The 21,318-nt window shown below is 42.9% G+C and overlaps 1 protein-coding gene across 1 annotated transcript; it reads right to left on the bottom strand.

Moving 5' to 3' along the window:
* Window positions 1-496: 496 nt before the first annotated feature.
* twsg1a (twisted gastrulation BMP signaling modulator 1a) lies at window positions 497-21,182 on the bottom strand. The gene is made up of 5 exons (XM_083927794.1): window positions 20,851-21,182; window positions 19,209-19,367; window positions 9,447-9,546; window positions 2,624-2,884; window positions 497-929 (listed from the first exon to the last, which is right to left on the bottom strand). Exons 2-5 carry the CDS (start codon window positions 19,332-19,334, stop codon window positions 748-750), a joined length of 669 nt encoding a protein of 222 aa, XP_083783920.1. The 5' UTR covers window positions 19,335-19,367; window positions 20,851-21,182; the 3' UTR covers window positions 497-747.
* Between the last annotated feature and the right edge of the window lie 136 nt (window positions 21,183-21,318).

Below are 21,318 nucleotides of genomic sequence, written 5' to 3'. Positions count from 1 at the left end.
AAGGAAGACAAACAAGGTCTCATTGTGCGTCCGGTACATTAGTCTGTGCACACTGCTGTTGCATGCCAATTGGGAACAGAATCAATGATAGGGCACCCTGCTGCCCTTTGAAAATGCACTGGCATTACAAAGAGCATTTGTGTGCGCCAGTGAGAGATTGGCATCGGTAAACGTTCCCATCCGCTTGCATGAGACGGTCAGTGAGCACTGGAACACCTGTGGACCAGAATGGTATAATAACAACTTTGTTTCCCCAGGAAATGATGCGTTTCCTGACCCGGGCAACATTTAGCTAAGATTAGAGCAGGAGACAGGCAACTAGGAGGACAAACATTTACTATTCCGCTCATGCTATGCACTTTTTTTTTTTTTTTACACATCTTTTTAAAAAAATATATTGTGAAAGGAAGAAAAGATACTTTGAGATCAGACACCCTTTCTGCGAGACAAAACAGTCCACGTCACCAAACATTTCTTTATTTGGCATGAGACTGGGATTTAGCAGACCATAATTGTAAAAATACATTATTCATATACACCTCTAGTAAAAACACTATTGAGAACATATCTAAAAATATACAGTGAAACATAACAGCAGAATAAAAACAATTTGCAGGGGTAGGAGGAAGGGTGTAGGGGGTATTTTACAAGGTAACTGAGGAATGCTAACACATAACAGTCATAGTTTCCTCTGCCCTCAGTCCTCTGGTATGGCCCAGACATTTGGTACCAATATGTGCCCGCACTTTAGAAGAGACAGTTCATGCACTTCACAGCCTTGCTGCCGTAGTCCACGCACTCAGGTCCGATGCACTGGCAGCAGGCGTTGTGAAACCAGCGGTACTTGGATCCTCCCATTGACTCACAGTATAGTTTACACTGACGGATAGACACGCAGTCGTCAAAGTAGACCACTGTGCACATGTTTTCTGAAATTTGAAAAAAGGATAGGCAAAGAAAAAGAAGACATGAGTCACAAATCCAGTTATGGGGTTTATAAAAAAACAAGCAGCATTTTAAAGTAATTACCTTTAACCCTCAATGTTCCTATTTTTACCTCGGGGGGGAATTCATTTGCTGTAAATAAGTATGACCATATGTGTCGGTGAGTTTAATGAGTTAACTGCTCAGCTCTGCGGGAACACTGCTATTATGAGTGTGTCTTTATAGCAAGTAGTTTGCGCTTAGAGGTAAACAGGCCAAAACACCCACAAATGAAAGATTTAAAAAATGGCAGTGGAATAACAGTTTCAACACAGTTACATTCCCTGAACTGAGGGTCATTTGGCAGCCCCGTCCCCCTGAAATGATGAAAATCTGACCCAACCCGAACTGGTCTTAGTTCAACACTTTGCAGTCTGCTTCAGCTCTGGACCGGGCCTCATTTTATTACCATGGGTCTTAGTGAGTGTGCATAAATGCAAATGAAAAATTTGACTCAACCTGACAGGATTAGGCAGCTATGTAATAACAAAGTATGTGAGCAAAATAGGCTTTTTCCCCCTCATGTAGTGTATCTTATTTAGAAACTGTATGAGAGTAGGATTCATGCGATGTGTCCTTCAGGGGCTTCAAACCCCAGGGGAAATAAGAAAGAAAGAAAGCATTCCTTTATTAGTCACTCAAGTTGAAATTCAATTGCTTCACCGTTATTTTACACACACACACACACACGCACACGCACGCGCACGCGCACGCATGCGCACGCGCACGCACACGCACACACACACGTACAAAATAAGGGTGGGGTGCTTCGGTGCCAGGAGGCGAACTGACACCTCTTAGCCAACGCTGCATACTTGGTCCGTACGGGGACTTGTACCGGCGACCCTTTGGTTCTCGGGCCGAATCCCCACAGCCTGAGCTGCCGCCAAGGTCGCACATTATCAAACAGCAGCTGATTGAGGTCTATCAAAAGTACTAAAAGTGCTTTCATTGTCAAGCTTTGTAGTTTTATTGTTAACTAACCTGTTGGTTATTGATCATTGTTGACAATGATTTAAACACAAGGAAAAACAGCAAATTATCAATTTTGAGAAGTGGCAACCAGTTAATGTTTGGCCTTTTGCTTGAGAAATTCCTTAAATAATTAACAGACATTTAAACAAAATGAATCAACTTGTTGTCGAACAACGTTGTCGGCACTATTTTCCAGTGAAAAGTGGTCGACTTGATCACTTGTTCTTTCAGAATTGTGTCACGGGCAGTGGAGGAGGTAGTGAAAGTAAAAACACTCATTATGCACTTACTGTATTGCTCTTGTCGATGTTATATCATCAATATTACTGAGACATAAACATGTAAGGAGCTGTAGCTTGTAGCTGGTCAACAGATAACTATTTAACTCCTTTAAATACCGTTTGATACATAAATTCCATACAGCTTCATATTTTATAAGCACATATGTTTTGTTAATGTTAAATCATGATCTGCAAAGTAATTAAATATAGCTGTCAAATATATGTATTAAAGTACAATATTTCCTTCTTAAATGTAGCAAAATAGATGTATAAAGTAGAATAAAATGGAAAGTAGTACTATTTTCTCAGACTTTCAATATATGGATTAATATAAAATATGAATTTCTGTGTGCTAAAATAATCCATCACAGCTCAGGCTTTACCTTGAGTGTCATAGCTGGCGTGGATGCTGTTGCCAGGCACTGAGACGTTCTGTTGCTGGCTGTCGAGCGACTCCAGGAAGGACACCAGGTTCTCGTGATGGGAGAGCTCCTCGGCGACAGGGAAGGACACCACCATCATGTTGATCGGCGCGTCCCCTTCTGTGAGGGCGCGGAACAGCGAGGGGATCGGACGGTGCAACTCCTCCACGGTGCTCTTCGACGTGGCCGGGGTGTCGCTGTAGTTCTTGGGGTTACACATACCTGACAGGAAAAGATAGGAGGAGATATTTAAGGGTCAGTTCGCGAAGATTACACAATCAATTGTCTCCTCAGCCATGCACAAGGTTTATTTTCACCTTTTTTAGAGATGCAGCATTCATCTCTTCCTGATCAATACAATGGAGAAATGGAATCTAGTTTGTGGCGCTTGCAGCATTGTAAAAATATGTTTAATAATATTGTAACCATTACTCTAGAAAATGTATGCCTCACTGTTAAAATGATCATTTTTTTTATCTGTCTACCAAAGTAATAGTCCCTGTAAAACTAAGACTGGATGAAATACGGATGAAGTCTCCGTGACATCATCCATCTCTCCGCTAAGCAAAAGAAAAGGGCAAAGAGATGAAGCGTGGCTGGAGCTGAGGCAGGCCAGATGAAACCTGCAGTCGATGTTAGGCACCTGTGACTGCACCCACCTGTTACTCAAAGCTGCACGCACTTAGATATGCAGAACTTTAAGCCTTAATATAAAAGAAATGGCTGAGTTTGAAAATATTCACCCCTGTACAGTTTTGTACAGTCATTTTTTGGTGCCAGGCTGTAAACATGTTTATTTCTGCTGTAAAGTCAGGCATTTTAACATGGAGGTCTGTGGGGATTGACTCACTTTTGGAGCCAGCCTCAAGTGGCCACTCTGGGAACTGCAGTTTTTGGCACTTTCACGTTGGCTTCACTTTTCTGCCCCAGAGGTTGCCGATTGATAAAATCTCATTGTGCTTTCTGGACCGTCCAGAGTGACACAATTGAATTAAGATCAAGTGCCACGGCCAAGAAATACTGAGGTCATGAGTTGAATGAATTATTCTACAAACATCATGCACTTAATGTTGTTTCAAAAAACATTCTCTACACTGCCAAGCATATAATTCTGGTGGGGAACACTAGACTTTTAATGAAATTTGACAATTCGATTTAACATTTCGTCTGAAAAACATCAGAATCGTGTTTGCAAAGCTTGCACGTATAATATGTGTTATTATTATTGAACGTAAACGTCTCTTGGTGCCATTGAACTCCCCAAATTGACAGATATATTAGCAAGAACATGACCTTGGTGCCTTGACTATGTTGGAGGCAGAGATCTTAAAATCTGGGTGAATAAAAAAACGAAACTATCTGAAAGTCGAGATCCCACTAACAATTACGTTTTACCTCTCTTTAAGCACATTGGCGAGGTTTAACCATTAAATGGTGTCGTCCGTGATCTCAACACACGGGGGCAGTTTTGTAAAACCACACAGCTGTCAAGACTATCTCGTCTCAATTAAGATCCTTTTAACACTTCATTTCATTTCAAAATACAGTAGCAATCACTTGACAAAGTCCCCACATCCTCAGATAGGATCTTCCTAACCCTTCAAATGAGTCCAAGTGAATTATAGCTAATGGGTAAATCATTTAATGGGCAATGGAGTTTGACAGAGGAATTGGATTACAAACCCGTGCAAAAAAGCAGAGCCAGAACAGCTGTTTTAGATAAAGCGTCCACACGGGTCCTCCCTCCTCCTCCTCCCTTCCTCTATAATACAAACTGTCCTCTCTCCCCACCACTCCTCTACTGGGCTGCTCTAACCACTCGCAGATACACACTTCAAAGTAGCCCGCGTTTGGCACAGACAACATGTTTAGAGTGGAAACTTACTTAAAGTGGTCATAAGGCTAGCGCTGTAAGAAAAAAAAATAAAAGATATAAATGAGAAATAGATTCTAGCTCAAAGCTTCAGGCTGTCCTCGATGTATTGTAAAAGGCCCGTTGAGGGGGAAAACTCCAGCGCTAACATCTGTGCAGCAGCAGCAGCAGCAGCAGCGAGTTCAGTGTCAGATCCTCGTATTTGTGTTTCACATGAAAGAGTTTTAATAAAGCCTTCTTGTCAGCAGGTACAGTAATATCTGCCTGTCAAAGCTGATCTGAGAGCCTGCTGGTTTACAGGGCGGGTCCAGAGGGGTGGCCGAGACGTTGAAAGAGACGCACTAGTTTATGGATGCTAATTTAGAGTAGCGATCATTAACCGCTGACAGACAAGCAGCCAACTGAGTCCCATTTCAACCGTCCGGGAGAGTCAGTAGCCACAGAGTTGCATGCATTGCTATGGACACATAGACGGATTATGAGACAACAGGCCCCTGGGCACAGACATGCAAGAGCCCCCCCATCCACCCAGTCTACATAGGACTAAAAGTAGAGTCTCTGAATTTGGGTGTCTTGTTCCTTTGTATTAATTTTGTTTCTCTTTGTGGTCAGTGTGCACCTATTTTTAGACGGTGGTGGTGGTTCTATGTGGTCATGATATGTCCATTTTTAGTTGTTTTCAATGTCATTGTGATTGTTTTGCATCTCTGTCATTGTTTTGTATCTTTCTGTGGTGTTTTTGCATCTATTTTTAGACATTTTTACAATTTTATGTCAAAGTTTTGTTTCTCTCTGTGTTCATTTCGCATCTATTTTAAATCCTTTTGCTTGTCTGTCATCATTTTTTGTCTCTATGTGGTCATTTTGTGTCTATTTTTCGTCATTTAGCATGTCTTCCTGGTCGTTTTGCATCCCTATAGTCATTTCTTGTCTCTTTGTGGTCATTTCTGGTTGTTTTGTGTATACTTGTGATCATATAGCATCTCTTTGGGATCAATTTGTGTGTTTTTTCAGCGAGTTAGGGCCCCTGGGCCTGTGCCGGTGGGCCAGGTTAGTAACCCATCTGCATGCATGCAGACACTTTCCCATGCATGCAGACACTTTCCCATGCATGCAGACACTTTCCCATGCATGCAGACACTTTCCCATGCATGCAGACACTTTCCCATGAAGTCCCCAAGTCTCCACTGCATTGACTTGTTTAGTTGTGAGGTTGTCTGCTGTGTGTGTGTTTGTGTGCCTGGTATACTCTGTGTTAGTAAGACAGCAGATTTAACTAACCCACCAGCCCTCATCAATATAGTGGCATGCAATTGTCACGTAGCTCTCCATTATGGGCGCCTTCCAGCAGTCGGTCGTGAGGGCCACAGAATTGGCCAGAAAAAAAAAATAGCTTCAAACTAGCAAGTTGTGTTTTAATTATTTGAGTAGTTTATTGGCAATAAAATACCCAAATAAAGGCACATGTCTTTGCAGAGGTCGCCCCCATGAATTGTATAAAGGAAAGATTGTATCACCATTTTCCTTTAACCATGAAACAAACTTTTGTTTAAGAAAAATAGTCTGTTAGGTTACCGTCTATCAAAGAGTGAGTTAATTATGATTTATCATACGACCCGCTAATGAAAGCACGTGTTGCCTTTTTGCAGAGTATTCGTATATCTGTGTCTGTGGTGACATTCCCTCTCTAAATGCAAATACACCGCCATGTTAGTGACGCAGCTGACAGCGGCTGGTCTGCGGCCGGAGCCCGTCTCTTCCGGCTATGCTGCGTACTTGTAATTGGAAATCGGGAACATAGAACATACAGGGGACGGACAAGAAGTAGACGGGTGAATGTGTGTCAATAAAGTTTGCAAAAGAGAAAAAAAAATGCAGCACGCATAGCGACCGTGAACATGACAAGATGGCGGGCTCTGAAGTACCAATTAAAAGGGGGGGTAATTGAGTCCTAACACATTTTTACTTCTTGCAAATGTGCCCCCACTCTTTGAACCTGTGCCCCCCGAACTGAATGTTTTCTCGTTTCATAATCCGGTTGTTTCTTCCAACCCCCCGGAGGCTGGAAGTCAGAGTTCATTTGAGCAGGTCGACCTCCTCGTCCCCTCTCTCTTCCGGCCTCTTCATCCTTTGATCTTCTGGAGCACCTCGAGACTTCCTGTCCACATGTGTAGGCGCTCCATTAGTAGTGACAATATTCCTTTAAATTTTCCTACACAGTGGTCCTCCTCGGCTCTGCTTTGTGTAAACCTTCACGCTGCCACTTCTCACACACACCTTTCATATCTGGCTTCACTCATCTCACACTCATCTTGTATCAGAGCAGCAACACTCTGAACAAACTGGTACCTTTTTAAAACCCAGCATGCTTCTCAGCAGTCAAGTGCATCAGAGCCCCACTCTCAGTTCACTGAGAGAAAGTGTTCTGCTGCGGAGCGATCACACGTACGGAGATTAGTGCCAGAATCATTTTTAATGGCCTTATTGCCTACTGTATTATCACTTCCTGTTATCTGTATTTAATGTTATTCAACTGTACATACCTCCTCCTCCTCCTTCATAAAATGCTTATGTACTACAATACTTATAATGTAGATCTAAGCAGATATAAGAGCCTGTGGGCACCCATATGTAGAAGCTGCTGTATGAACGCAGCCTGATATCAGAGAGAACTGTCAACTAGTAACTTCTTCACTCTGACCGATTTCCAATCACAATAGACAAGCGCGATGCTTACTTGAACGGGGGTCAAATAATTCAATCGTGTGGATCTTCTAGAATTTCGAAAATGTTACCCAGATCGATAGATAGATAGATAGATAGACAGATAGACAGATAGACAGATAGACGGATAGATGGATAGACAGACACATAGACAGACAGATAGATAGATAGATAGATAGATAGATAGATAGACAGGCACATAGACAGACAGGTAGATAGATAGATAGATAGACAGATAGATAGAGAGACAGATAGACAGATAGACAGATAGATAAATAGACAGACAGACACATAGACAGACAGATAGAGAGACAGATAGATAGATAGATAGATAGATAGATAGATAGATAGATAGACAGACACATAGACAGACAGATAGATAGACAGACAGATAGATAGAGAGACAGACACATAGATAGATAGACAGATAGATAGAGAGACAGATAGACAGATAGATAGACAGATAGAGATTTTAGCTGTTTCATTACACTCAGATAGCAGGAAATTTACAATTTATAGAAAAAATAAAAAATATAGCAGAATTACAATATAGAGAAAGACAAATATGGTGAGAGTATACAGTTGTGCAAATGTGACAGTAAAACACGTCATTTTGCAGAAGTTGTGACGCTCAAAGCAGATTATTTACCGTTTTATAGCTGCAACAGTAGCGACCATAGACTGTATGGACTCTATCTGACATCTGACGACGATGTTAGTCCCACCCACGGGCTGATTGGCTAATTGTCAGTTCCCCCGTGGCGCTCATGGGCTCGTCTATGTTTTTAACCGAGAAAGCGCCGTTTAATAATAATAATAATTTCCAGTTGTAGGCTTTAACTTGCAGCATACGTCGTTTGCAAACATTCCTTTAAAGGCTTCCCAGTTACACTTGTTCACCGTCCCACAAGCATTCAAAATGACAAATCTGATCCGTGTTTTACCCGTCAGGAGTGGAAGGGGGGCTAGTTTTAATAGTTTAATAGTTCTTTGAGCCCTGTTAGCTGGTTTATCTGTTTGAAGGCTGGTGACATTTTTGTTAATGAGCCTTGTGAGTGCAGGCATCGGCCAATGACTATTAACTCATAATGGCATTGATTGGCGCAATTAATGGGCTGACCAATTAATCGTCTATCACTAGCATCTAAGTCTCATCTCATCTCATCTTCAGCCTCTTATCCGGGGTCGAGTCGCGGGGGCAGCAGCTTTAGCAGGGGACCCCAAACTTCCCTTTCCCGGGCCACATTAACCAGCTCTAACTGGGGGATCCTGAGGCGTTCCCAGGCCAGTGTGGAGATATAATCTCTCCACCTAATCTCTCCCCGAGGCCTCCTCCCAGCTGGACGTGCCTGGAACACCTCCCTAGGGAGGCGCCCAGGGGGCATCCTTACTAGATGATCCTGAAACACCTCAACTGGCTCCTTTCAATGCAAAGGAGCAGCGACTCTACTCACAGTCCCTCACGGAAGTCATCTAAGTCTACACGCGAAATACAATCTAATATAGGTTATGAAACCAGGATGACATGAACAAAATAACAAGATGTAAAAGGTAGAATGAGTAGGATTTGTCCGTTGCAGTTTTTAAAATGGCCCCTCCTCCCCGGCTGAACGCCATGAACATGCCAAAATGAACAGAAATACAGGCAAACGGTCTCTGCAGATACAGACACAGACCCGCATTTCAAGTGGGTCATAAATGATGACGGAGAGGAATCACTTTTGTATTGTTTATGCTTTGTTTTAAAGAAAATACTACGTATTGTCCCTTTAAAGAGAATCTGTCAGCCCCTATAACGGATGGTGTCGACTACATTCATTTTAAAAATAAGGCCGTGGAGCAACATGAATATAGCATCTTAAAAACGGAAATAAGTCGGATCAAATTGTATGATGAACTGAGGAAACTGAATCTGAAGTCAGAGTTGCGCATTAAATTAAAATCATATTCAGTTTCACTCCTGGGGTTCCACTTTAAGTTGTGTACAGTCCAAAACAAACCAGACCAATTCCTCACTCATCCACAACTCAAACGCAATCTCTGCTGGCAGTAATCTCCTTTACAGATGTTCAGCTCAACAGTCATCACGGAGCGTGGGCTGAACGCTAAAGTCCAGAATGACATGCTGACTTAACTTTGCTGTCAGCTTTAAATTATGTCGCTAATAAATGGAGACTCTGCACTCACCCACGCAGTCGCAGCACTCTTCCCAAAGGTTCCCCAGACACAGCATGCACTCTTTACAGCATGAACAGTTCCCATCAGACGGACGACACTGGCACAGCTCCTGCAGGACACACACGCAACAAAAACAGGCATCAGCAAAACGGCAACATCGTCCCCAATGATCGTCACCACTTCTGTTGCAAGATGATCAGAATAATCAGAGATTAACCCAAAACAGAAGTAATGTTTTTGTAGCGGCCGGAAACAGCATCAGTTCAAAATCATGTTAACAAGTTTTTCCTTGAGATGTTAAACGTGTGCTTTATTAGTCCCACAGTGGGGAAATGTACAGTGTTACAGCAGCAAAGGGGATGATACGTCAGTAAAAATGCAAGATAAAATGAATATGTAAATGGTAAAAAAAAGTTTTTTTAAAAGCAGAACCTGAAAAGAAAATGCAGTAAACCTTAAAAAAACAACAACATTAAAAAACAAAGCTAAGTATAATAAGATATTATATACATATATGGGACAAGTGAATCGTCAGTTGTTTATTGTGGCTTACTTTATCACATTTGTTCTTTATTTCACATCAAAAATAAAATAAAGAAGAAATTTACCATTACAGAAGAAAATGCACAGGTGGGAGGAAGACAAAACCCTGACGCCTTGCAAAGGAACCCACCGAACACTGACATTGAAGAAAGCTGTTTTCTTGCCAGCCATTTACGAATGCACATAAATATTGTAAATATTAAAAATATATAGAACACCATTTCCAAACAAGAAATACTACAACAAAACAGGGTAAACAAGGAAATACACTCAAGGACTACAGTAACATTCATGTGCACTGCTTTCACACACTGTATCGTATTTACACAATGGGAACAGGGTGAACGCAAGCAACCAAACTGTAACAAGATGCATCCTTCACATTGGTTACGGCTCAGAGCAGTGGGGTAGTAGTGGTGCATTGCTACAGTGTGGATGTGAACGGTGGGACATTTTTCTGCCTTCTGTTATTCATTCATTTCATCTTCAACCGCTTGTCCCTGTCAGGGCCGATCCCAGCTGAGATTGGGCGTGAAGCGGGGTACACCCTGGACAGGACGCCAGTCTATCGCAGGGCACATAGAGACGAACAGAGACAGACAACCATTCACACCTACGGGTGATTTCAGAGTCATCAATGAACCGAACACGTGCATGTCTTTGGATTGTGGGAGGAAACCGGAGAACCCGGAGAAAACCCACGCAGACACGGGGAGAACATGCAAACTCCACACAGAAAGGCCCCAGCTGGGATTTGAACCAGGGACCTTCTTGCTTTAAGGCGACAGTGCTAACCCCCACACCACACCTGAAAAATAAGTGTATTCTAATCTAATTTTAGATTTTGAGCTTTACTACTGACCCCTTAATTGTAATCAGACATCTGTTTTTGTCCTTTGCGTGATGCTGTGCCGTAAAAGGCTTCATCAGTCCAACCGTGGGCAAAGCTGAAGTGAAAACAAGTCCCAGCTGAGCTAGAACCACTCATCACACATGAAAATGAAATACAGAGTCATTTCAGATCCAGGTCTGAGCGGGAGACGGAACACAACATGCAGAGCTGCTGTACAACGTACCATTAAAACATCAACACAAAGAGCAACAGCGGGTCGGCCTGTGCAGCGCAGTGAAACCTCAGAGAGGAAAATAAACATCTGCTGTATTTCCATTCATGAACGGAGCGGGTTCGGACACGTCAACGATCACAGTATTCAAATCTTTCCCCTGGATGGTTTCACACTGCAGCTGAGGCTAGTGCTGTTACCATTTGCTCATGGGGGCATTGTTGGGTCTCTGTAAATCATACATAAGACTCAGTGTGTGGTCTAAATCTACTCTATATGTAAAGTGCATTGAGATAACTTTTGTTTGGCACTGTAAATAAAAGACATTTGAATTAGTACAAATTTAAAAAAAAGGTACTCATACTTTCTATTTGATGCTACTTTGCACACTTCTACAAAAGAATTGTATTTTTTGTTACTTTTGAGATCAATGTTTTACTGCATATGTCAATCAGTTCGTACAATATTCAAAACTAATTAAAACTTTTGGTAGCCTACTTTAAGTCCAGTTTACTATTATTAATATGTCATTTTATTTGTGCATCCCCAGAGATATTTTAGTCTGTAATTTGTTATGTTTTTGGTTGTGTTAATGCACATGGCAGACATTTTGGCAAGACTGTGTCCAAACTCAACCTCAGCTCCTATAATAAGTCTATAATGAACTGTGTAGGCAAAATACAGACACGCAGGCACTTAAGGATAAATATGTTCCCACTTAACAGGTGTTACAGCATCTATTATATCAGGCTTTCCATCTTAAAAAAAATAGTTTTTGTTTTTTTTTCCACCAGATTGAGACACTTTCTAATGTTTTGCTTATGGGATGTCCGACGAGGCCAGCCGAGGTAGTTCAGGCATCTGTCCAGGATGTCCCCGGGGGGCATCCATTAGAGGTTTTCCGAGTCCAACTGGTAAGAGGCCCCGCGGCAGACCCAGAACACGCTGGATAAATGATATATCTTAGCCCGGGAACACCTCAGGGTTCCCTAGGAAGAGCTTGAAAATGTTGCTGGGAAGAGGGTTGTCTGGAATACCTTTCTTAGCCTGCTCTTCCCAGGACCCGGCCCCGGATAAGAGGAAGAGGAAGAGGATGGATGGACATTAAAGTGGACATTGTTGTCCTCCAGGTAACACATTCATGCTCCTCAACATCAGGAGAATACGTCCTACTACTACTGAACTCTGCAGCTCATCCAGTAGTGCAGTCTAGTCAAGTTCTCCCACACCACACAGCTCCTCTGCACCCTGCACTGGCTACCGGTGGTGGCTCAAATCTGATTCAGGTCACTGGTACTTGCGTACCGGGCTGCAAATGGCTCAGGCCCTTCCTACTTCCAGGACACGGTCAAACCTAACACCGCAGCCCGTCCACTACACTCTACCAATGCCAAACAGTTGCTACTCGGCGGCCACGGCTCAACAAGATCCCATCTGATTGCTTTCCTGGTTCCACGATGGTCGCACCGTCGTATGTCTGGAGTTTTGTAACAAAAATAATTTCCCCCCGGGATTATTTAAGTATTTCTGATTCTGAACGAGCAGAAACGCTACACAACTTCTGAAAACTTCAGACTGCACCTTGGTGCATGAAAAGATGGGAAAAAATACCTCTCTCTGTATTTTGTTCCTTTATTGGAGCGCTCAATTGATGAACTTTAAAGTACTCACATGATTCTTGAAATTTTTAGATGGCATCTTCATGGTTGAATGCAGTTTTTGTACATCGCTTTGCAGAAACAGTGTCAGCTAAATCACTGTCAGGTTACACACATGGAAGTTTATTTTTCATCTGATATTGAAAGACAAGGAAAAATGTTTCTAATGTTCAAAGTTTCATGCGTGCATATGTTTAAGTTTGAGCAAAGAAGTGCTGGTATGAGATCAGTTCTTGGCATCGACAAATGCCATGTGTCGAGGCACCAGAGAGAAAAGGTTAGATCGCTGCATTCCTACTTTAATTCACACTCGAGTCAGCAAACTGTCAGCAGAACAATTCCAATGGGATAGAAACAAACAAGGCAACAAGGCAACGAAAACGTGTGTCTATGTGAAATGGTCTCAGCCGCTCTAAGTGATTTCTTGCCCTTTTTTTAAAATATAGATCTGGTTCACTGGGTTCATATTTGTTAATATGCTTCATCCGCGGGCACGTCAACACAGGAAAAACACACTCTTGCAGCCAAACGTCTCATGTTGCTTTTTGTAGAAGGAAGGTAATATTTTTGTAAGAGCTTCTCCAAAAAAACATGCAACCTCGGCTGATCCCATAACTCTCCCACAAACACTTAAATAGCTTCATTCCTCAACTTCAGTTAGTTTCAGAGGACGTTGAAACAGTGGAGGAAACAAAACGTGTAGGTGGGGCTGAAAAAGTGGTTGAGTTCCTCTTTTTCTCCCCCCCCCCCCCTCGTTCTCTCCTGAAACAGAACAGGGAGCACATTCCTCCGAGTCAAGGTCACCGCGATGAGGGAGGTGGAGGGGGGAGAAACAGAGGGAGGGAGAAGAAAACACCTGGAGAACAGAACATGACTGCCCCCCCCTCCAAAAGAAAACACACTTTCCCCCCGCTTCCCTCAGTTTCTCCCCTGTTTTTTTTCCTCCATTCATCCTCTCCTCCCTCCTCGTCATCTTCCCTCTCTCTCTCTCTCTCTCCTTTTGCTTTCTTTTCTGTTTTTTCCCTCCTTTACATCTTCGCAGAAGCCATCTCCTACACGAAAACAGTCCCAGCAATGATAAAAGACTCTCCAATGACTCACCGCGTGAAGGATTACAAAACCACACACGGTTCACTTAATCACCAGCCTCTCAATCCCCAAACCTCTGATCAAGATCTGATCCCATGAGTAATTATGAGTCTCAGAGGTGGAATTATACGGAAAAGACTAAACAGCTGCCCCGAAGGGAAACACGCAGCTCATATTTCACAAATTAAAAAAAGACTGCATTTGAAAAGCATTTTAAGAGAATAAAAAGACAACTGGAGCCAGGAGGTGTTTGGTTAGCTTAGCTTAGCATAGCATAGCATAGCATAGCATAGCATAGCATAGCAAGTGGAAGCAGAGAGAAACAACTGAAATAGTTCAACATTTTTGGGAAAGTCACGTCTTGCCTCGCTCATGTCTGTGCTTTAGGAGCTGGAGCTAGGAGGTGATTAGCTTAACGTAGCTTAGCTTCGCATAAAGACTGGAAGCTATTGGGAACAGCTAGCCTAGCTTTGTGCAAACCAGCACCTTTCAAGTTCAAGCTCATTATGACTGCGTGATTATTGCCCAATTATCCCAATTATTTATTGATTTTTGATACAAAACGTCTATATATATTTTTTTTAATATGTTTATTGAGATTGGCACATAATATTTTTATTGGACTTTCGCATTTTATTAAGACGGAAGAGCAGCGACCCGACACCGGATAAGCGATTGAAGATCAGTGACGAGTGAGTGATTATAATAGAAAACTATTAAAAAATAAAAAGACTCAATGCAAGAAATGAATGCGGGTGCTCACCACACACAGTGACAGTTCTGTTATGAACAGTGTGGATTTGTGTTCTTGACTGGTAGCACACAAGAAGATTTAACACAGAGCTAATGGGTAGAAATCCTTTATGCATTTTATCATGAATATAAAAAGCACACTTACAGATGATGACCACTGGAGCACAAGCATGAAAACAGCTCAAAACTCAGAGTCACACGATTTGGATCCAAATGTAGATCATTTGGTCGGATTTTGCAATAACTTTGTGACTCATTTAACAAATGACAAACAGTCTTTGGCTCCAGCTCCCCAAATGTGAGGGTTTTTGTTGCTTATCTTTGTCTTGTACGATAGTGAATTGAATCTATTTGGACAGCGGATCAGAAGAAGTCACCTTTGGTTGTTGAAACTTTGTGATGGGCATTTTTTCAACTACTTTCTGGTATATTACAGAATAAACTGTGTGGATGTGGATGAGGTCAGAGCTCCTATCAGGCTCTCCCTCGGGCAGAAACTGCTGTAATCAGTCAAAACTCAACTAAAGGACTCTGGAGAGAAAGTGCTGCCTGGTCCCGCTGAGCGACCGCTCCGCTGCTGTGTGCGTTCACTTTGAAATCTGCTGCCCCACCCTGCTGCACAGCCCGGCCTGGACAGAATCGGCTTTTGTATCTCTGCACCAAAACTGTATATTTCCCTCGGCCAACCTCCCCCAACAGACACACACACCTCCTCCTGACCTTAGCCTCCCCTCCCTCCCTCCTCTCATGTTCTCCCACCCTCAGGGGTTTTGGGGAATTCAGACAAATGACTTGAGATGGCAGCAGAGCGTAAAAGCGAGCGTCAGGCAGCAGATCCCACTAATCACAAGCAACATGGAGCTTCTACAGAGGGGCTAGAGGCAGGAAAAGTTTCTCCTTCACGGCACACACACCATCGCTCTCGCCTCTGACAGCTAACGAGTCCGTGTCGGCAGGGTCACAGAAGCCACAGCGCTATACGGTGATTCATCAGGAGAAATAAGCCACCTGGAAGGAAAGAACAAGCAGCAGCCACAAATGTTCGGCTCGTCACAGGAGGTACCGAAGCTGGTGGTTTTGGCAGTAATGAGTTTGTGCCAGAGAAATGCGGATTACACACAAACTAAAAGCCACCACACTCTTTATTGCCTGTGACGGCTGTGACACTTTAAAAGTGGACTTTTTCTTCAATCTTTTAGTTTAAATGTTAAAATAGTTAAATATTGCGCAAACAATGGCATCTGGGGTCGATGAAATGTCGAGAAAATGAATAATCAACTATTCAAACAACTGTTTAAATGTTTGAAATTCTCCATAATTTCTGGTTCAGGCTTTTCAAACAGGGGAATTTGCTTTGCTTTTTCTGATTAAACTAGATATCCCTTGGACGCTGCGAAATCGTAATGGGTATTACATTAGTGGGTGAAAACTATTTATCAATTAACTTTAAAAAATAATAATAATAATAATAATAATAATGGCCAGATCGATCAAAATGTAAAAGAATAGTTACAGTTATAGAAAGCGTAGATTAATCAAGTCCTCTGTAGGTGCACAAAACACGCCTCTCCATGTCTCACACTTCTCTGCTACTGAAAAACCTCCCCTCAGTGTGTAACCACTAATTACCCGCTGCTCATGGCTGATACCAAATAAACCAAATCATTTCACATTTTTGTAATATAAAGTTCATATATATTTCATTTATACCACCACTGCATCACTTTATTTTGTGGTACTGTAACTTACTGCTGCTATACTTTACTGTGGTTTACTGTAACCTAGTTCTGTAGGAAGTGCTGCTACACTTCACTGTGCTTTACTGTAACCTAGTTCTGTAGGAAGTGCTGCTACATTTCACTGTGCTTTACTGTAACGTATCTCAGTAAAATGCTGCTTCACTGTACTTTACTGTAACTGACTGTAACTAACTTCAGTCAGAAAGGCTGCTACACTTCACTGTGCCATACTGTCACTTAGTTCTGTAGGAAATGCTGCTACACTTTTAACACTGTTATCACTTATCGCTCCTTATCACTTATTTAGTTTGTACTTATTTTATTTCAATCTGCTGCTAAACTGCACGCTGCGTATTGTTGTATATTGTATAAACCTTTGTTTAACCACAATGTCTGTTGCACTCTGTCACACTTAGTTCATTGTTTGATTTATTTTATGTTAGCTTTACTTTATTTGATTATGTTAGCTTATTGTTACTCTGATCCTTTCACATCTTTGTATTGAAACTGTTGCACAATACTGATAATAATAATAATAATAATGCACAATAATAAGTTGCAAAATAAATAAAGCTTCTTGATTCTTGAATAACCTGTAGGGTCTGCACATCTCTCTCGTGCAACACGCCAGTGCCATTGCGCTTTTGAAGTTGCTGAAGTATATTTTTTTTAAATGTTATTATCAATGTTTTCTGTCTCTTGCCTCTAGATCTTTGGTTCCTAACGTTAAGAGTTATGATAACTGTATATATCTGAAGTATTTATGTACAGCAAAGCTTCTGCTGTGTTCTGCTGTACACCGACTGAGGTCACACAGGTGAAATGGCTGCCGAGGTTAAATACAGTACTATAAAAGATGCTAATAGGAGAGGCGGGGCCACTGAACACACAGCAGGTCAAACACAAACACCCGGAGGACAAGCAGCAGCTCACATCTGACTTGACAGGCAGTGGAAAGACAGGCCGACACTCCGCTTTCGAGTTTTTCCCCTCAAAACAACAAGAACGCACGACAGCCTCTCACCCGCTGGGCTTCAGACGTGAGGGAAAAAGTGACACAAGGGAAGTGATGCTAGAAAGTCAACATAAGAGGAGTTGATGTGAAAATTAAAAAAAGGAAGCCTGACATAAATCACAGAGGAATTATGCCGTGAATGCCTTGCAGGAGTCGTGCAGGTAGAGAGAGCAGGTGTGCGTGGAGCCGGGCAGTGAGATCACATCTCTTCTTCTCTCTGTGGGAATAAAAACCTTCCCTCCAGACTTCACTCGGCTTATCGAAGGAATGTATCTGCATTCTTCACAACAGATTCCATCTTTGTGCCCCGGTCCAGATCTCCATCTCCGTCAGGACAGATTTTAACTTGACTTTTGGCTACGGCTGGGTATTTCGCTTTCATGTGAAATATGTTAACGCAAAACTGGCTGAGTGTTTAAAGATGCAACGACAGCAGGGCGTGTGTTCTCGTGTAGCTTTTACGTCCGTCCTGCCAGTTTAATGATCATTTAAAAATAGTATTAAAACAAGATTTTGACTGCTTTTAACTCGAACTCCACTCCAGCTGCACACAACATTTAATTTGCGTTTGTGTTAAAGAGAAACAACGGTTCGTTTACACAAAAACAGCTGTAACGCTGCTTGAACTGGGCTGCACTCACGCAGACCTCCACTTTAATCCCCAGAAAAGATCGGCGCCCATCAGATTAGATGATCTGTCCACGACCACGAAGCATTTCATATGGGATCTTTGAAGATCCTTTTCCTGCAGTTTAACAGCTGTTTGACACCAACAAACAGAACTCTGCTCATCATATTACAAATTTGAAGCATGAATGATATCTGCTATTAAAGTGGGGTTGTATGAGGTACTTATCCATAGTTAGCGTTACCTACAGTCGATGACGGTTGAGAGGCAGGCGGAAGAACAGAATGAGAAGCTAAACAATGTAACGCTTTGACGGGGGAAGCAGTTAAACTTTTTTAGTTTTAGCCACCTAAAAAGACGTTATCGGTTTAATTGTACGCTACGTTTATTTCCATCACTTTCCATTAGACAGCCCTGTTTAAGTTTACGCGAGGGGAACTGACGCCGTTCTATGCTCTCCTCAAGCCACCTGACTCCACTGACAAAAACACTAATTTTACCCCACAGAACACAGGAATTTGATGGTTAGTTAGTTTCTTTTGTTAGTTCGTACATGAAACGTGTTAAGTTGCTGCCTCCGTCCACAGCAGTACATTACTTCGCTTTTATATTGGTACTCCTGCCTGCGTCTTCAAACTGGGGGCGTGCCCTGCCCATCACCGTCTACCGTAGTTAATACACTTGTCTCTTTGTCACTGAGGCGTAAAAAAAAAACAGCGCTATGATAAAGGTCCGTTGTTGCGTCGACTTTGTTTACTCACACAGAACCAAGCAGAGACGGCGGGATGCCGCCCCGGTGTTGGGTTTCACATAACAGACGCTATCCTGGAAGCAGGAGCTGTCTGGACCACACTCTATGACTTATTTATGATTTACAGAGACTCAACAATTCCTGCATGAGCAAACAGCAACAGCAAAAAGAGAGCGAGCACCTACTTCACTAAGTTATTAACAACTCAGGCTACTCTGAACACTGCTTTGTCACTTTTTGACCTGCTGGATTTCCCTTTCACACAGATGACCAGGCGTAATAAAGGTGCGAGAGCCCCGCAACGAACATGCTGTGTGAGAGGATCTACTGACTACGTTTAAGGACCTCAGACAACCCCTGTTCAAACAGTCAGAACTATCAACCTGAGGTTGGGTTCATTGCTTTGATTGTGAGGGAGAAAATCAGCGCAGCCACGCTTCAGACAGAGTTGTTCTTGATGAAGGTCATGCAAATACGACATTCAGCATCCACCGTGTGTTTATAGAGTGGGAAAACCTTGACGTCCTTTACCTGGATGAGACACTTGCTGACGTCGCTCGCACAGAGGGCTTTGTTGCAGCCAGAGGTCAGAGACAGTCCTGATAGGAGGAAGAGGAGAGCGGCGGCGGCGGGGAGGATCAGCTGACCAGGCCTCATCCTGACGGCTCACCAGCACGGCACTGGAAACACCTACATCAACACGAGACACAGGACAGGACCTCAGAGACCAGCACAAATAAACAAAACTTCACCACTGACATTCCACAGGAGGAAAAAAGTGAAGCGCTACGGCCGGTGCATAATAGATAACAGGACACAAAGGTGGTGCATGATGGGAATACTACACTCTGAGTTCCTCATACTGAGATGGAGCTGTTTTCTTTTTTTTGACCAGTACACGGTTCTCAATTGTTTTTGTTTTTGTTTTGTATCCATCAACTTCTGAGGAGTAGATTTTTATCTCAAGAACAATAATTCAAGGATGATTCAAGGAATCTTTATTAAAAGCTATATTTCTTTTAAAATAATACACCCACGGGACATGAGGGGTACAGAATGAAAGTATTACTTTTCCATAACTATATTTAATCTGAATTAATATTTTAAAACATTTTTAGATGGGTTTGACAACGGTCGGCATTGCGGGTTGCCAGGGTTGTCTGTTGTTTGGTGCAGCTACTTTAGGCTGGCACTGGGTGAAATGGAGTTTGCCGATCCAGAGCTGAGTGACCGGAGACGGGCAAAAACAAGAGTCAATACAGGCCAAGCATTCACTCTGAGACTGAGATAAAGGAGGTTATTAAAACGCACGCCCAGATGGCTACGTACGTTTCTCCTTGATCGGTAGGCTAACTTTCATGTTTACTTAGCTGCAACGGCTAACGCTAACTGCTAACGGTAACTGTCAGTCAAACTCCTCTGCAATAGTTTTTACGGTGCGATTTTCCAGAGGGGATGGGTTCAAACAGACTCAAACAGACTCCGGTCTCCTCTAGGATACTGGGCCGGGTCTGACCAACCTGGCAACCCACTGCTGGAATTATGTTTTGTTGTTGTGCCTAGGATCTTGAGACACTAGATGACGGTGTTCTGCTCAGTCTCCATATTTATCAACCTTTAATGTTTTTATAGACATCTAGTACATCATCTGAAGTCGGTATTTATGGTGCTAAAAAGAGGCTACACGGCGCAGCACAAACAGATGCAGTGCAGTGGGAATCACGGTTGTGACGCAGAATTAGCGCCTACTTTGACATGTAAACATCACATTTCTAAAAGGCCCTGCGTCACACTTCATTCAAAGCCAGAGCTCCCCTCACGCTACTGCGGGATAACAACACACACACACACATCTGGCAACATCAGCTTCCTTTTCACCTACTTTAACCTAAGTGTGTCGCGCGAGCACGCCGCCTCTACCCTCCGCTTTAGCGCTTTTGCCGCACGTTGTTCCGCTTCACATGACGGAAGGGGAACCATGTGAGGGACATTAGCTCCCTCAGTCATGAACGCGTTTCTTCACCTCTTTTTTTTCCCCTTTCTTCTTCTTTTTTTTTTTTTTTTTTTGCTCATCGCTAACACCAAAAACTTTGTTTCCCCTCGCGCGCGGCCACGAGAGAACCGAGCGCATAAAAGAGCGACGTAATAAAGAGAGAGTGTGTTTCAAACTCACCACGGCGCTGTTAACGACTCCGAGACTGTTGTTCTGGAGAGGGAGAGTGGCTGTTTTCTCTTTGAACTTCTCCAGGATGGTGCTCTGCCGCCGCTCAAGTGTCCACTGTGTCCAGAGGGCGTCAGTCTCTCCGCAGCAAAAAGCGACAGGCAGTCGGGCGCCTTAAAGGCACACACTCCATTTTTCTATCCAGCGTCTGTGGAGGAAAACACCGGGCCTCAGGTCACACACACACACACACACACACACACACACACACACACACACACACACACGCCGGAGTGTCTTCAGGACAACGGGCGTGAACGATCCCCCTCACAGCACCACGGACACCACCAAGAGACGACGTTTACATCCGCGCCCCGCTGGAGTTTTTGTGCGTAAAAGTATTGCGCGTAAAAACTCCGCTCATCGCCCGCGTGTCCAGGTGGGCTCTGTTTCAGCGTGTTTTTAAACAAGCAATGCCCA

The sequence above is a fragment of the Echiichthys vipera genome (assembly GCF_963691815.1).
Source record: "Echiichthys vipera genome assembly, chromosome: 15".
In the NCBI taxonomy this organism is placed as follows: domain Eukaryota; kingdom Metazoa; phylum Chordata; class Actinopteri; order Perciformes; family Trachinidae; genus Echiichthys; species Echiichthys vipera.
This window is presented reverse-complemented; position numbering and strand designations above follow the sequence as displayed.

Coding starts and splice junctions, on each gene's coding strand:
- twsg1a (XM_083927794.1), bottom strand. CDS start 19,334: ATGAGGCCTGGTCAGCTGATCCTCCCCGCCGCCGCCGCTCTCCTCTTC. Junction 9,547..19,208: donor TCAGCAAGTGTCTCATCCAG/GTAAAGGACGTC, acceptor TGTGTCCTGCAG/GAGCTGTGCCAGTGTCGTCC. Junction 2,885..9,446: donor AGAGTGCTGCGACTGCGTGG/GTGAGTGCAGAG, acceptor TTTTCCTGTCAG/GTATGTGTAACCCCAAGAAC.